Raw genomic sequence first — 16,198 nt, forward strand, 5'->3', positions numbered from 1 at the left:
AGACCACCAATGTAGGGTTGGAGGGGTCTATGCCACGTAAGTGCGGCAGGGGCCTTGGGCACAGTCTCACGCACTGTAGGGTCTGTGTCCCATAGGCTGGCAGGAGCCTTGGACCCCCCCGGGATCCGTGCCCCCTAGGTGGGCTTGGGCCTTGGACACAACCCCCCGCCCCAGGGTGGGGTCCCTGCCCCGTAGGTGCGGTAGGGGCCTTGGACACCCTCACCCCAGCGCGGGGTCTGTTCCAAGTGCGGAAGCAGCCCGGGCACAGCCCCGCACCGTGGGGTTGTTAGTAGGGTGGGGTCCCGCACTCTCTCCGCCTCCTATCCACGTGTCTTCTTCTCCGCGGAGTCCTTCCTCCTTGCCCGAGACTACAGCCCCCGGCGTGCAGCGCGCCGCCGCCGCAGGGGGCTCCGGGGCCGAAGACAGGGCCGCGCGGGGCCCGCTGGGAATTGTAGTTCGGGGAGGCGGGACACCGGCTGCCGCCCGCACCCCAGCGAACTCCACCCCCCAGCAGGCCCCGCGGCGGCGGCGGTCACGTGGCCGGGGGCGGCGCACGGTGGTGGAGGCGGCGGCGGCGGCGCTGCTGGGGCTGCGGGAGGGAGGTGGCTGCGCGGTGCGGGCTGTTGTTGTTGCGCTGCCCGCGGCTCCCCCCCCGCGCCCCGCCCGGCTCGGCTCGGCTCGCAGCGCCCGGAGGCCCGGCAGCATGAGCGACAACGATGACATCGAGGTGGAGAGCGACGTGAGTGGCGCCCCCTGCCCCCCTGCGGCCCGGCCCGTGTCAGGCCCGGCCCGGCCCGGCTCGGCGCGGGCAGCGGCGCTGACAGTAACGCGTGTGTTTCTCTATCTCTCTCTTATTGCAGGAAGAGCAGCCGAGGTTTCAGTCTGCGGTACGTGCCTGCCTTTCCTTGCTTACCGCCCGCCCCCGCCCCGCCCGGCACGGCACGGCCCGGCCCGGCAGCCAGGCCGCGCCGGTGTGAGCGCTAGGGTGGGGGTCGGGGGGGGGCAGGCCGGGTGCGCAGGGAGTGGATCTAGGGGACCCGACCCAGCTGGCTCTAAGTTCATGTGATCCGAGACGGACATGTACTGTGAGCTATCAGGGGTTGGGATCCAGGCCGGGGCAGGGCGACGCAGGCTCAGGTGATCCAGGCTGGGAGGTGTGTATAGGGGATCCAGGGCAGGGTGAGCCAGGCTGGGAGGTGTGTATAGGGGAGCTGGGGCTGGGATCTAGGGCAGGGCGACGCAGGCTCAGAGATCCAGGCTGGGAGGTGTGTATAGGGGATCCAGGGCAGGGTGAGCCAGGCTGGGAGGTGTGTATAGGGAAGCTGGGGCTGGGATCTAGGGCAGGGTGAGACAGGCTCAGAGATCCAGGCTGGGAGGTGTGTATAGGGAAGCTGGGGCTGGGATCTAGGGCAGGGTGAGCCAGGCTCAGAGATCCAGGCTGGGAGGTGTGTATAGGGGAGCTGGAGCTGGGGCTGGGATCTAGGGCAGGGTGAGCCAGGCTGGGAGGTGTGTATAGGGAAGCTGGGGCTGGGATCTAGGGCAGGGTGAGACAGGTTCAGAGATCCAGGCTGGGAGGTGTGTATAGGGGAGATGGGGCTGGGATCTAGGGCAGGGTGAGACAGGCTCAGAGATCCAGGCTGGGAGGTGTGTATAGGGGAGATGGGGCTGGGATCTAGGCTGGGCAGGGCGAGCCAGGCTCAGGTGAGCTAGGCTGGGAGGTGTGTATAGGGGATCCAGGGCAGGGTGAGCCAGGCTCAGGTGAGCCAGGCTGGGAGGTGTGTATAGGGGATCTAGAGCTGAGATCTAGGTCAGGGAAGGGTCAGCCAGGCTCATGTGCTCAAGGGGTGGAGTGGGATTGGGAAGGGTCATCTGTGGTGGGGTGGGAATCTAGATCAGGCATGTTGGGCATGGGATTGGGAAGGGGGATCTAGATCAGGGAGGTGTAGAGTGGTGGCTGGAAGGGGCATCTGTAGCAGGCATATGTGGAGTGGGAATCTAGGGTGGGGTGGGAAGGAGGATATAGACCCAGTGTGTTTAGGGGGAGGTCAGTATGTGAGATGGGGATTTAGATCAGTGGTGTGAAGGAGGACCTAGAATGGGGCATGTGTCAGGGGAGCGTGTATGAGATCCAGGTGGGATCAAGATCAAGCATGAGTGGGGGTTGTGGAGAAAAATCTAGACCTGGCATGCTAGGTTGGGGTGTGTGTGGATGGGAATCTAGGCTGGGCATGCGTGAAGGAGGATTTGGAGGGGAATCTAGACTGAGCATGTACGGTGGGGGTGGGATCAAGGCTAGGTGTGTGTGTGTTAGAGGAGAATCTACGCTGTGTGTGTATGTGGAGATCGTGGCTAGACATGGCAGTGATGGTGGAGGGGATCTAGGCCAGGTTTGGGGGGGGGAGGTGTTGAGGGGATGTAGGCTGGAAGTGGGGAGGATCTAGGCTAGGCATGTAGGTGGAGGAGGAGGGATCTAGGCCAGCCAGGCATGTGGGAGAGGGATCTAGGCCAGCTGGGCTTGCTCCCGTGTATGTGCGGGATCTAGCCTGGCTGAGTGTGTGTGGGAAATTGGGGAGGATCTAGGCCAGGCACGTGCATGTGGAGAGGTTCTAGGTTGGGGGTGTGTGGGATCTAGGCCAGGGTGTGAGGAATTGGAGGGGGGACCTAGGACTGGCATGTGTGGCTGGGGACGTGGGCTGGGTGTGTGGGGGGAGAGTTGGGCTGTGTGGGCTCATTGTGTGTAGGGTTGTGCTCTAGGCTGTGAGTGTGGGGAAAGGTGCAAGGGGATCTAAGCCATGCATGGGAAGGGTGGGTAGTGTAGACTGGCTGGGGTCGGGGGGAGATGGGGGACATACACACCATGAGCAGTGATGGTTTGGGAGAGGGGGCCCCCGTCTCTATGGAGGAGTAGCTTCGAGCATGAAGGAATTACTGGGCTGAGATCCCAGGCCTGACAGGTGGTGGTATTCTGAGCACAGGGGAGAGAACCTGTTTTGGGGTCCACCCTTCCTTGGTGGGGGGACAGCTGGGGACATTGCAGCCTGCCCAGAGCTTGGGTCAGGGATTGAAGGTGTAACTGCTGTGGTTCTGTGACATCCCATAAGGCATTTGTCTTGTTTGGGAGTGACTGCTTGTAGGGAGTCGTTCTGTGTTAATGGTTGAGTCCAGCCGAGGTGGGGTTGTGGTACAGACACCCCCACACCTCCTTCCCCCCCCCCCGCACTGCCTCCAGAGGATTGAATGAGTACCGAGTGGGAAGTTGTCTTCTTTGGGGTGGTTAATGTGAATGGGTGACACTGAAAACACAACACACTGTCTTGGGGGTCCTGGCTGGCTCTTTGAAAAATCCCTGCGCGTTTGGCTGGGGTGGCCCTTAGCCTCCGCAGCTGCGTCGCTGTCTGAGGTGCCACCTCTGCATGGAGCAGCAGCCTTTTTCCAGTCAGGTTCCCAGCGGTATCTAGTCTGTAAAATCTGGATTGCAAGAGGCAGATAGAGGGGATTTAGCTCGGGTTGTCCGGTTACTAAACCAAGTGGGTCCCTGATCGCCAGCTAGCAGTTGCCTTCAGTCGCCTTTCGGGTTAGCGGAGCATCAGCAGTGCCAAGGGGTTTCCGTCCCATTCCTTGGTTTGTCTTGAAATTCGTTGTCTGACTAGATGGTGCCACGTGCCGGTATTTTATAGTTCGAGATCCCATATTGTTCTCGTGTCCCTCAATGGATGTTTGTCCCTGTACCAGGCCTTGCCTAGACCAGTAAGATTGCAATACATCGGTTGCTCCCTGAATCCTTTGGGGAATGGTGCATGTGGGTGAACCAGGTCCCGAGGCTGTGTAAAAGGACCTTCCTAGACTGCTGTTGGGCCATATATCTCTGTTGACTCCTGGATTATCAAATTGAATCTTGCTCACTGCTCGAAATCCTAGGTTTTCGTGCTCCCCTCTTCTGGAGGGAAAGGGCCACCCCACCAAATCAAGGCAACTTCTAGCTGTGTTTGGCCTGGAAGGCCCTTGCTGATGGAGATGGTTTCACATCCAGATTTTCCTGTTTTAAAAAAATATTTCTCACCCCTCTTGCTGTGCGAAAGAACCACACGAACAGAGCAAGCAGCTGTCAAATGCCCGAAGAAAAGAAACTGAAAGTCCAGGACACTTTCCTCCAGCCTTTCAGTTTCCATAATCTTAGGTGTTTCTGGTAACAAATGTAAGTAAACATGGCTCAGACGGAAGTGGTTACTGCTTTTTTTAAGCAGCAGGAAGGATTTCAGGTCTCAGCCAGAGGGTGGCAGTGTAGAAAGAGCTACAGTACTACCCGGTAGGCCTAAAAGTTGAAGCCATGATTTGCGTGGCCGTGTTTATGAATCTCTCCGAATTGCAGTGAAAACTTTTTTGACTGCAAACCTTTCTCTGCAGCGGTTGTACCCTTAACCCGCTCGCCTCCTGCTCGTGTGGGAGAAGCAGGCCGGGAAACATTCTGCCTATTTGCGCTGTCCAGCTAGAGGGAAATGCTTCACAGTAAGCAAACATGCCAACAGTAAATTAGCTTTTACCGCTTGGAGTCCAGTTTTCAACTTGTAGCTTCTAAATGCCTCTAAACTCAGTGCTGGCGCCGGACAACTTGCTGTGAGTTGCTAGGGGAAGAAGTGTGGGGCGGCTGCTTTTTTAGATAAAGGCTTCCTTAAATAAGTCATGGGAGCAAATGACTTTGGAAGTCCCTTTGTTTTCCCTTGCCAGCTGGTGGAAGAACCCCGGTGAGCATGAGCTTGGCCTGTGGAGGGTTGTTGGCCTGGAGAAGCATGGTCTCCTGTCGAGCAGTGCGTGGTTTTTTTGGCTCCCTTGTTGGTACTTCTTGAGCCTTGCGAAACGATCTGTTTGTGGAAAGTGCAGCTTACTCGGGAGAGGGGCTGGGAAGCCGTGATACATTGAGGTTCAAGCCGCTAAAGCAAATAGCTGCTCCTGTTTGGCCTCGCACAAATGCTCCATGATGTGCTGTGCCTAGTGTCATAGGCACCGTGGGATTGTTCCTTAACAGCACCCATTTGGTTCCTGGTTTGTGGGGGGCTGGCTATGGAAAGTGACAATTTCAAGGAAGAACTTTAAAAGCAGCCCCTAAAAGGCCGCCTTGTGGCATCTGCTCCAACTGGGTAAAGCCCAGGATCAGGCCCTGGCTTGCCCGGCTCAGACTGGTGCAGGGCATCTCCTGGCAGGCTCTGTTTTGCTCTCCCACAGCTTTGGTCGGTTTGCAGAGTAGCAGCTTCCAGGGGGCCCAGTTGGAAGCTTCTCCGTGTCGCAAGCAGGAGACACCTTGGCGCGTGTCCCCGGTGGGCAGCTCCGTTCCTCGAGGGCATGGGGGCCGGCGGCTTGGCGTTCTGAGCTAATGCGATTGCATTGCTGGCTAATCCTGAATGTTGACTAAGTGTCTGGTCTGGCTCGTGTCCTCGGGTGACCTGGAAGGGAGGCAGCTTTGTTTTTATTCCCACCAGGTATCATTAGATGACTTGACCTGGGTTTACTCTTCCCCTCTGTTAAGGGTTCAGGCCGTCTCCCCCATGCTGGGCTGTGTTGGGCAGGGCCTTCTGCTGCCGGTGGGGGCGATCGGAGCTTGGAGCGCTCTGTCTGTTCCCGATGGAGGGGGTGGAAGGCATGTGCAGGCAGGGGCCAGGTGGGCAGTGCAACGATTCCACAGGCTGCTGCGTCCACTGCCCACCCTCTCCGTCGGGGTGCTGGCTGTGCGGGCCGTGAGCCTGGCTGTTCTGCGATTTGCTCTCCTCACTGCCCAAGGATGTCTAGGTAGAGCCCTGCTTTTCCAGTGATTGTGACTCTTAAAGACAGAGCAGGGCCCAGGGCCATCCAGCCATATGTCTGAGCCAAGGTTTGACGGTTGGGCGCGAGGTGCCAGGGGGTTGGTATTTTCCTTCCTCTCGGGAGCGTGTGCCCCGAGGCCCGGCTGTGCGGGTGCTGGCAGTCCCCACCAAGGCACCGCAGGGCTGGCCCAAGCTGAGACCCTCTGCAGCACCTGCCAGCCCGGGATGGGCGCTAGGAAGCACTAACGGAGAGTCACGTGGCAGCAGGCCATGCTGGCTGATGAATGGGGCAGTGTTGTCACGCGGGCCTCGCTTGGCACCAGGCACGGCTTGTGCCAAGTGGAGCTGGACGGATAAGAGCCAGTCTTGCATCCTCTCCATCAGCAGGTCGTGGGAGAGCCCGATGCTGCTTTCACTGCGCCCTTGTCTGGGCTTAGGGCTCACTGCCCCACGCTGCAATTGTCCAGGGCGTGGGTGATGCTGGGCCATCCCCATGTCTCAGTTGCTGCAGGTGGCAGCCCTTGGCATAGTGGGCAGCCCTTGTATGGGGGGGATTTTTGTTCTGCTGATACCCCCGTCCCAGCAAGCTTCCCTGCTGCAAGCACAGCAGCCTTCTAGCTCTGGGTCTGCACCCATCAGCCACAACCGCTGCCTGCGTCGCCAAGCCAGCTTCCAGGGCTGGCTGGGAACCAAGCCAGATGGGAAACCAATGCTGTTGCTGAATGGTCAATGGCCGTATTCTTCTCCAGCCATTCACTCCCGGTGCTGCTCGGCCGCTGAGACTGAGCGCACGGCAGCCGCTGCCGGCGGCTTTGTGCCTGCTTAGCTCTCCCGGCTCTGCCTTTGTAAGGCCCCGCAGAGGTGGGGTAGCGGCCCTGGTTCCCAGGACTGGCTGTGTTCACCCAGGCCCTGGACAGAGGCTCTGCTTTGGTTGCGGAGAAGCTCCTGGCACAGCTGCCCCTTTGTGCTGCTGCCAGGGCTGAGAGGGGCTGAGCTGGGCGAGTGCCCGGGTGAGTGGGGGAGCCCAGGACGACTTCATTTGACTTATCGTGGGCTGCCGCTGCTTGCCAGCACCAGAGAGGCTGGGGGAAGTGATTTGCATACAAATAGCCCAGCTTGGCGGGAGCACACCCCCCTCCCCACCCCCCGCACGCCAGTCGAGGGACCAGTTCAGCCTGGGTCTCCAAAGCGGCTCTTTGCGGATGGCCAAGGGGCGGGCCTGGCCCCGGGAAGGCAGGGGCGGTTAGCAGTGCCTCCATTCCTGACAGGTTGCTGTTGGGGCCAACTCCTTGTAAGTCTGAGAGTGTGCGTGGCTGTACTGAACCCCCTGGTGCTGGATGACTAGGGGGCAGCTAGCACCTGCGTTTCCCCTGCCCGCAGTAAGAGCCCAGGGTAGGTGTGGCACTGCGCCTCCTCCGCGAACAGCTGGCACGGAGCTGGCAGCGCTAGACAGAGGCCTTGTGAAGAGCAGAAGCTGGCCGGTTGCTGGTCCCCCGGGGAGCTGATGGCAGGGTGTCTGCCTGCCTGTGCTGGGAGGAGGGGAGGGAATGTGGTTTTCAGGCCCCAGGCCTGAGAGCTCAGCTCTTTGCTAAGTGGATCCGGCGCCCAGCTGGAGCGGCGATGGCATTGCCCAGCCTGTAGGTTCGGGCACGCTGTGTCCCCGATGCCCCGCCGGTAACCCCTGGCAGCTGGGGCCCTGGCGCAGTCATGCCAGTGCACGGGTAGGCTGCCTGGGCTGCAGCAGCCGGGTGGCATTTGGGCCTGGTAAGAATACTGCATACTTGTCTCCTTGCACCCGCCTGTGCCAGCTCGCCTCCAGGAACTACCTCCCCCAAGCCAGCGTTGATGTGTTGGCAGCACGTGCTGCCTGCTGTCGATCCTGTACCTGAGTCAGCCAGCACAGGAAGGTGACCGGAACCTGTGGGCACCTGAGGCTGCCAGAGAAATGGGTTCTGAGGGAAACCGGTGCCCATGCTGGCATGGCACCTGGCATCCCATTCAGAGGCCAGACGCGATGATCTCACGGTGCCATCTGGCCCTGGAATTTAGGGGGCACGGCGATGCCTGTTGTGAGGAGTGGTTGGGGTTTGAGGTGACGGAGGAGGAAGCTGGGTGGTCCTAGAGTCTCCCGCAGCCCAACCAGCGTAGGCAGAGGTGGGAGGACAGAATGGGACTCTGTCCGGCCCTGGAGTCTGATTCTTCCCCCTTGGCTCCTCGGGTATCTGGTGCTGAAGCGCCGTGTGCAGGAGGGATCTGTTGCTGGGGCTGACATCTCCGTTGGCACCCAGGAGATGCCACCTAGATGTGTGATCGTCACTGGCTGTTAGCGTCAGTCACCGAATGATCCTGGTTGGTTGTGAGCATGGGGGCGGGGCCGGCCTGAGCATGGGGGCGGAGCCTCTTCCTGCCTGGATGACAGCTCTTCCTCTGCACGCCTGACTCCAGCTACCTTGGCCACTGCCGCTGCTGCTCTTGTTCCTCCCTTTCTTTCTTTGCATCCAGCAGGGCCGCACTCCAGAGACCGCTGTCCCCCGAGCGCAGCGCCATCCCGGTGCTGCCGGTGCCCTCCCCGCTGGGCCAGGCCGAAGGTCCCTAACGCCCCGTCTCTCTGTCCTTTTCTTGCAGGCTGACAAGAGGGCGCACCACAACGCGCTGGAGCGCAAGCGCAGGGACCACATCAAAGACAGCTTCCACAGTCTGCGGGACTCCGTCCCGTCCCTCCAGGGAGAGAAGGTGAGTTTACTGAGAGAGCTAGCCCCCAGCCCGGCCCGGCTTCCTCCTACACACGCTCTGCCGGCCGCCCTGCAGCCCCGGCTTAGAGACATGGGCCAAGAGTGACCCAGTGAGACCCACCCCGGGTGAGTGCCGCTGGAGGCTGAGATCCAGAGCCCGCGGTCAGCGTGGGGAGGCACCTGGGGCGTTTTCTGTGCTGGGTGCCCCAGTGCCAGGGGGCATCTGAGGAGATGTGACGGCCGCTGACACACCGGGGATCGAACCGGGGCCCTCCAGAGCTGGAAGCCTGAGCTGCTCCTGCTTGAGCTAAAAGACCAGGGTGCCGGAGCTGGCGGCTGTCACAGGCTGGTATCCCCGGCGCACCAGTGGGTATCCGAGACGAGGTGGGGAGCAGAGCCGGACTCCGGAGGAAAGGCGCAGTATCGGACAGGGTAGGTTGATCTGAGGGCGGAACGGTACAAGGGTGTTGCTAGGAGAGCTGCATTGTTGCCTAGATCCCATGATCTGGGGGGTCAGGGAGGGATGGGCGCTGCCTGTCCTGCCACGTCCTCCCGGCGGCTGGTGCTGTCTCCTCAGTGACCGCCGGCATGGCACCCTGCTGTCCGCTGGTGTGTCCCTTTTGGGCCCCGAATTCCCTCCTCCTCCCGCCCGCAGCCGTGGCTGTGCCACGCTGGGCTGGCGCTCGTCCAGCACCTCGCTGGGGCAGGCTGCGGGCAGGGCTTGCTCCTCCTCCTGTCCACACGTGGTCTCCCCGCCGCGTGGAGACTCGGCCTGGCACCGTGACTGTCCCGGCACGGCTTGATGCCCAAACACTTCAAGTCGCCCAACTCGTTCACAAGTCAGCCCGCCTTCCCCTGGCAGGGACCCGGCGCTGGGCTGTGGCCCACCTGCTGGGAGCCTTGGGTGGCTGGGCCGCGCGGCCCAGGAGACAGCGGCAAAGGTGCCTGCGCTGGAGACTGGGAGCCTTGACGTAGGCGGGCGTCTTCTGGCCTGCCGTGGGCAGGGCCCCATCTCTCCTGAGACGTCTTAGTGCCGGACACATAGTGATGGGGTTTCCCTAAGGCCGGCTGTGCTGCCTCCAGCCTCGGGCAGGCAGCTGGTGACGCTGGGTCGGAGCGGGCATGGCCGGGGCGCAGCACCGCTTTGGGTTTGGACCTGCCCTGCAGCATCCTGCTCCATTACTCTGGGGCCATCCCGTTCCCCCCAGGACACCACCTGCACCCCCTGCCCTGGTCTCTGGCACCCGGTTCTTCTGGCCTCCTGTTGCTCTGGGTCGGCTGGCAGGGGAGAGCTGGGGGCTCCCAGGAGGAGGCCCTGTGGCTTGGAAAAGCCAGGCTCTTGACTGTGGACCTACCTTCTGCCCTGTGTTGTTTCAAAGGGAGTCGGCGCTGGCACCGGCTCTGAGCTAGGAGTCTAAAAGGAGGGCCGTGGGTCCCTTCAGACTGCGGGTGGAGCTAGCTCTCCATCAGAGCTCTGGGGAAAGAACGAGGAAGCGCAGACCCGGCTCTTTGCAAAGGCCAGAGGCTCCGGGCCAGGCACACGTCCTGCTAGGCAGCATTCCTGGGTGCAGTCAGGTCAATGACGCTGTATCGCAGCCCTGGACAGACCCATCCTTCCTCATCCAGGCTTGGGCTGAGAACGGGGGCCTGCAGTTGGCTCCCGAGGCCTTGCCTAGGCCCTGATTTGCGGCACTGCTCCTCACAGCCTGTGGCAGCTGCTGGCTGCTTAGCACAGCAAGTCAGGCCACTCGCTGGGATGCTGCAATCCGGAGGTAGGAACCGCGGGGGAGGCCCCCGCTTTTGGAAATCTCAGCTGGGGAGTTGCGGTCTCAGCAGAGAGAGACGCGGAGCGTTACTCCCCCATGCAGAGCTCATGATGTGCAATCCCCTACTGCGTTTTAGAGCGATCCCACAAGAGAACCCCATCCTGTGTAACTGTAATATGTGCCCCTGGGTCATGGGCTGGGCTCGAACCTGGAACCATCTTGTCCACAGCCCAGAGGAGGAACTCCACTCACTGCTCTCGGTAGGAAGCTGTTCTCACACCAGCCCCCAGAGGGTGAGGTGCTGCACTCTGCCAGTGGGTGACACGGATGATGGCTAGACACCAATAGACCGCTGGGAACTAGGCTCCCTGGGTGGGGAGTGTGGCTCAGTGACGGGCGGAGTTAGGATTGAGAGGAGGCATTGAAATTACACAGGACTCTTTCGTCTGTGGTCCTCACAGCACTTTGCAGCTGGCTCTGCAGGAGCAGTCTCTTATAGAAACCTACACCAAGCACCTAGATTTGGCAGCTGCTTTGTGAGAGGCACTGAAACCTGGCTTCTGCGCCCGAAGTGACTGTGCTCTCTCAAATCCTCATTGCCTCTCCTGTCAAATGAGGAGGACCCACGCTTGACTGCTCCCTAAAGCAAGGGCCTTGCTCAGTAAGGACATAGAATTAACGCCAGTCAGATAGAGAAGCTCCTGGCTCCCAACCCAGTGCACCTTCCTCTAGGCCCAAATTTATTGAAGAGGAGCTGGAGGGTCAGGGTGTGTTTTGCTTTAGTTCTGTCTGTCACGTGGCTACGGTCCAGCAGGGGAGCGCGCAGGAGACTGAGAGCGAGCATCCGACGTGTTCTCCTGATTGCGAGCCCGGGGAGGTTTTTCTGTGGCTTATAACTTGGGAGAGTCGAACAACTTGGCCGAATTGAACCCGCTTTCCCAGGGATGGTGGACGGTCCATATATCTGGTTCCTACGGTAGATTGGGGAGATGCCCACAGCAAGCTGGGGGGGGGGGGGGGTGGAGGGTGGAAATTGCCTCATCAAAACTTGCTGATTTTGCTCAGACTTTCCAAAAACATTCAACTGGAACTAGAGGCCAAGTCTTGAATATTTCAGCTTGAACACTTCAAATGGGTCGGAGTTACAAGCAAGTGAAAACAGGGGATTATAATGGGAAAGGTCAGTCAACCTGAACGCAGGGGTTCCTACTGCTCCCCCTGTAAGCAGAGAGAACCCTTCACATGCAGCCACCTCTGGAGGCCCAGCGATGCTGTGGGAGCGTGTCAGAAAGCGTGACACACTGTGTCCCGGAGAGCAGGCTGGGATTACCCAGGCCAGGGTGCTGGAGCGCCCCTAACTCGAGTGCAAAATGCCCAGGGGGGCACTGAGTGGGTCCCCTTGGTGGGGAGGAGGCCTCTGTCCAGCCCAGCCTCCGCAAGCCCCACGCTGTCCTCACTTGGCTCCACTTTGGGCGGGCTGGGGATAGCCTTTCCGGTCTCCCATCCGAGGGCTGCCGTGGCCAGATCCTGCTTAACTTCCGAGCAGCACTGAGCTCGGACCAGCTTGTGGCGATGAGCTGCTGGGATCCCCACGTGCAGCCTGTGGAGATGGGCCAGGCTGAGTGCAGTGCCTCGCTCTCCAGGCTGGTAACCTGCAGCTGGGAGCTCCTCCAGGCTGCCTGTTGGACAGCGGCTGAGGCCAGCCTGGGCCAGTCCCTCCCTCTCTGCAGCAGCAGTGAATGGAGCTGAGCTTCGGGCAGTGGGTGGGCCCCAGCAAAGCTGCTGCTAGCCTCAGACAGCCTGAGTGACCCCATGCAGGCTGCATAATCTGTGCCTCAGTTTGCCAGCTGTCAAAGGGGCTGTGGGTCCCAGGCATGTGGCTCGGTGTTGTCAGGCACTCTGCCGTGCCTCTGACATGCCAGCGACCCTCTGGTGCAGCTTTGACGGTGACTAGGGCCAAGGGGCTGCCCCTTGGACGGGGATCACTACCTCCCCCACTGGGCACTGTCCCTCCTGGGCACCAAGTGAGGCTGATCAGGTGATGAACATCTGCATTGCAGCGTGTGCCAAAAGGGCAGAGTTAAGGTGATGCTGGCAGCCTTAACCCCATCACGGCTGGCTGGGGCAGCTGGCTTTGCAGCTGTACCATTCTTCTAATGGCACCTTTGGGGAGAACCTCCTAGGGTTTGGAAAAGAAAAATGAGGAAACAAGTATTGCCACCCTCCTCCCTTGCCCCTGTTACCAGAGTGTGGAAGCCGCAGTCGTAGCCACTGTTGCACACGCCTTCTCTGCCAGTGTCTGGTTGGCTTCCCAAGCAATGCCAGCCAATAGGCTTACTGCTCCACACCAGCACAGGCGCTCAGAGCGCCCCTCCTGCCCCAGGGCCGGGCCCCAGCCGAGGGCAAGCTGAGACATCGTCACTGTGTTGTGCACCCCCCGCCCCCAGCGATGGGCTCAGGCTCTCTGCAGACTCAGGTAGCGTCACTGTGTCGTGCACACTTGGGGCAGCTCCCCCCGCGATGGGCTTAGTCTTGCCACAGGCTCCGGCTGAGCCGCTCACACCGCCCGCTCCATGCCTAGGCCTGCCCAGCTGCGGGGCCTGTCCCCCTGGCGGGGAGGAGGGGCCCGGGAGCTCCCCCCCATGAACTAGGTCTTTATTTTGTTGTGTTTTTTCCTACTATTGCAACAGGCATCCCGGGCCCAAATCCTCGACAAAGCCACCGAGTACATCCAGTACATGCGCCGGAAAAACCACACACACCAGCAGGACATCGACGACCTCAAGCGCCAGAACGCGCTGCTGGAGCAGCAAGGTGAGCGGGCAGCGCCCGCGGGTCCAGGGCAGGGGGCGCTCGGTGCGCCTGGGCATTTCGTCATCTGCCTGCGCCCCTGCCGGATCCGCAGCGCACAGCTGCTGGGCAGTGGGGGGGTGTGCTTGTTGCCCGGGCACTGGGTTTCCCCAGTCCAAACAGCCGAGACAGCTGGGCTCTGGGGTGCCCTGGGGGTGGGGGCAAAGGGAGACTTGAGAGATTGGGTGGGGAGTTGTATCCGGTTGGGACTGGGGGGCCCATCTGGTGGAGATTGTTATGGGGCTTCATTGCAGAGTGAAAAGTGCTGAATAAATGGGGATTGCGCCAGCACTGCCTGGCTCCCTGCCGGCACTGGGTGTGGGGTGGGGGGCTCTGCCCCATGTCTCGGCCCCTGGCTGGCCGGCTCCCTGCCGGCACTGGGTGTGGGGTGGGGGGCTCTGCCCCACGTCTCGGCCCCTGGCTGGCCGGCTCCCTGCCGGCACTGGGTGTGGGGTGGGGGGCTCTGCCCCACGTCTCGGCCCCTGGCTGGCCGGCTCCCTGCCGGCACTGGGTGTGGGGTGGGGGGCTCTGCCCCACGTCTCGGCCCCTGGCTGGCCGGCTCCCTGCCGGCACTGGGTGTGGGGTGGGGGGCTCTGCCCCACGTCTCGGCCCCTGGCTGGCCGGCTCCCTGCCGGCACTGGGTGTGGGGTGGGGGGCTCTGCCCCACGTCTCGGCCCCTGGCTGGCCGGCTCCCTGCCGGCACTGGGTGTGGGGTGGGGGGCTCTGCCCCACGTCTCGGCCCCTGGCTGGCCGGCTCCCTGCCGGCACTGGGTGTGGGGTGGGGGGCTCTGCCCCACGTCTCGGCCCCTGGCTGGCCGGCTCCCTGCCGGCACTGGGTGTGGGGTGGGGGCATCTGCCCCACATCTTAGCCCTGGGTCACCTGGCTCTCTGCCAGCACTGGGTGGGGGGACCTGCCCCACATCTTAGCCCTGGCTCCCCGCTGGAGCTGAGTGGGCTCTGGAGTTCTCTGTCCTCGGGCCCGTCGCTGTGCGTGGCAGGGGGTCAGGGCGGCCCTGCTGGCCTTGACCCTGTGTTGTGGCCTCAGCTGTGGGTGGCTTCACTCCAGCTTCCCGAGGCTGCTCAGGGCCACCCTGGCCTGTGCTGGGGGCTGGGCTGGCAGCGGTGCCTGCTCGGCGTTGGCGAACCCCTCGGGCGGTGGCAGCCAGAGCCTCGGGCCTGGGCTCTGCCGCCCCCTGGGGGTCACTCCGGGGCCCATGGGGGCCCCCTGACACTGTCCCTCTCCCCGCAGTCCGGGCGCTGGAGAAGGCGCGGTCGAGTGCCCAGCTGCAGGCCAACTACTCCTCGTCGGACAGCAGCCTCTACACAAACCCCAAGGGCAGCGCCATCTCCGCCTTTGACGGCGGCTCCGACTCCAGCTCCGAGTCGGAGCCGGATGAGCCTCAGAGCCGAAAGAAACTGCGCATGGAGGCCAGCTAGACGCCTGGCAGCGACGGACTGGCCCCGGCCGCCCCGGCGCCGTTAGCCCCCTGCCCGCCCGCTCTGTAAGGACTCTCCCTTCTCTAGTAGAGGCTCTCGGACTGCAGCTTTCTGCCCCTCCCCGCCCCGCCGGGCCCGGCAGCGTTTCCTCTGGGGGCCAGCCGGACGCTCGGCCTTTGGATAGACTCTGGGCAGCGCTCGGCTCGGAGGAGACGCCCCGCGAGTCACCCGGTCCATTTTCTACGAGTGTTTCTATTTATACTAACGCGCCCCGTGAATCTGAGCCGCTGGGGGGAGGGGCAGAGAGCAGCGGTGCCCGTCTGGCGCGCCCAGAGCCAGCCTCTCCTCGCCGTTCGGGAAGGGCCCCACACTGCCCTGGCAGAAGCCAGGCCTCTGGCCTCCCGCTGTGATGCGCAGGGGGGGGAGGGGAGGAGTTTTTTATCTCGGGTGAATGGTGATGAATTGCTATTTATTTCCTGCTCTCAGTTCGATCCGGCCAGACTCTGCCGCTGCCCCCGCCCCCAGAGGCCCAGGCGACAGATTCGTAGAGTAATGATCAAATTCCCTTGTGCGCGGGCGTCCCTCAGCCGCCCGCCTTTCGGATGTAAATACACCCCAAGCATTAGAGCTGGTACTAATAACGGCTGTGTGGCGCTGGCCTCGGCCCAGGGCAGCCGGGCTCCGTCCCAGCGGGGTGCGAAGGGGGCACCGGGGCTGGGCCTGGCGACGGCCAGCGCGTGTGTATGTGTGTCTGTCCCCCTCTCTCTGTCCTGTTTTCTCCCTGCTCCCCCCGTCCCTGGTTCGTGGCGTTCTCCGATCTCTAGTGCACACCATGTAGCAGGCTCCCTGGCCAGGGCCTGGCTCCCTCCGGCGGAGCTGAAGTATGTTGTACATACTGCCCCAGAAGTGTCTTGCAAGTTAAGGCTTCCCCTTTACTATGAGACTATAAATAAAAATCTTATTTTATCCTTCCTGTTGGTGGCAGCATTTTCTTACGGCCTCTGAGGGGGAGCGCGCTTTGCCAGGCTGCCCTCCCCACTCCACGTAGGAAACGCCCCCAGAGCCGGGCGGCTGCTCTACTTTTTTGCAGACGTTGGGCATGCTGAAAACACCTTTGGGTGCTGGGATGCCCAGCTAGCCCCAGCGCCAGGGGAGTGGCAGGGGACGTTTTGGCATCAGGCTGCCCCTGGCAGTTGGGCTGTAGTGAATTGGGCACGGGCCGGTTCTGTGGGCAGAACTCCAGAACGAGTGTGAACACCCAGCTCTTTTCCTCCATCCCTCTCAAAGCAGGTCCGTAGCACTGTCCCCAGTTCACCACTGGGGAAACTGAGGCATGGGGAAGGGACTTGCCTGGTGGTGTCCGGACAGAGCTGGGAATAGAGCCCAGATCTCCTGAGTGCCTGGCCAATGCCCCGGCTGCCAGGCCGCAAGCTCGTTGGCTCCTCTGCTGGGCCCAGAGGAAGAAGAGCAGGGGCTGCAGGAATTGGGCCCTGTCTGTGGGGTGGGGAACCAGCTGTGCTGTGGGTGTGGAGAGTGGCTGGCGGGAGGGTGCTCACCCCAAGGCTGGTAACAGGAATGGGCACACAGGGAACTGCCTGGCAACAGCACCAGCTTGCTT

General features: G+C 61.8%; 1 protein-coding gene across 2 annotated transcripts; it reads left to right on the forward strand.

Moving 5' to 3' along the window:
* Positions 1–684: 684 nt before the first annotated feature.
* On the forward strand, positions 685–15,550 carry MAX (MYC associated factor X). 2 transcript variants are annotated; one of them, XM_065403046.1, is made up of 5 exons: positions 685–739; positions 861–887; positions 8,421–8,528; positions 12,984–13,107; positions 14,393–15,550. In XM_065403046.1, the coding sequence occupies exons 1-5, from the start codon at positions 704–706 to the stop codon at positions 14,578–14,580; spliced, it is 483 nt and encodes a 160-aa protein (XP_065259118.1). In that variant the 5' UTR covers positions 685–703; the 3' UTR covers positions 14,581–15,550. The 2 variants fall into 2 exon arrangements, with proteins under 2 accessions (XP_065259118.1, XP_065259119.1); XM_065403047.1 differs by lacking the exon at positions 861–887 and having other exon boundaries at positions 702–739.
* The last annotated feature ends 648 nt before the right edge of the window (positions 15,551–16,198 follow it).

Source organism: Emys orbicularis, chromosome 4 (genome assembly GCF_028017835.1).
Source record: "Emys orbicularis isolate rEmyOrb1 chromosome 4, rEmyOrb1.hap1, whole genome shotgun sequence".
NCBI classification, from domain to species: domain Eukaryota; kingdom Metazoa; phylum Chordata; order Testudines; family Emydidae; genus Emys; species Emys orbicularis.

What these genes read in the sequence shown, in the direction of transcription:
- MAX (XM_065403046.1), top strand. Translation starts at nt 704, where the DNA reads ATGAGCGACAACGATGACATCGAGGTGGAGAGCGAC. An exon ending in AGCCGAGGTTTCAGTCTGCG is followed by an intron (nt 888 to 8,420) that starts GTACGTGCCTGC and finishes CTTTTCTTGCAG; the next exon opens with GCTGACAAGAGGGCGCACCA. An exon ending in CGTCCCTCCAGGGAGAGAAG is followed by an intron (nt 8,529 to 12,983) that starts GTGAGTTTACTG and finishes CTATTGCAACAG; the next exon opens with GCATCCCGGGCCCAAATCCT.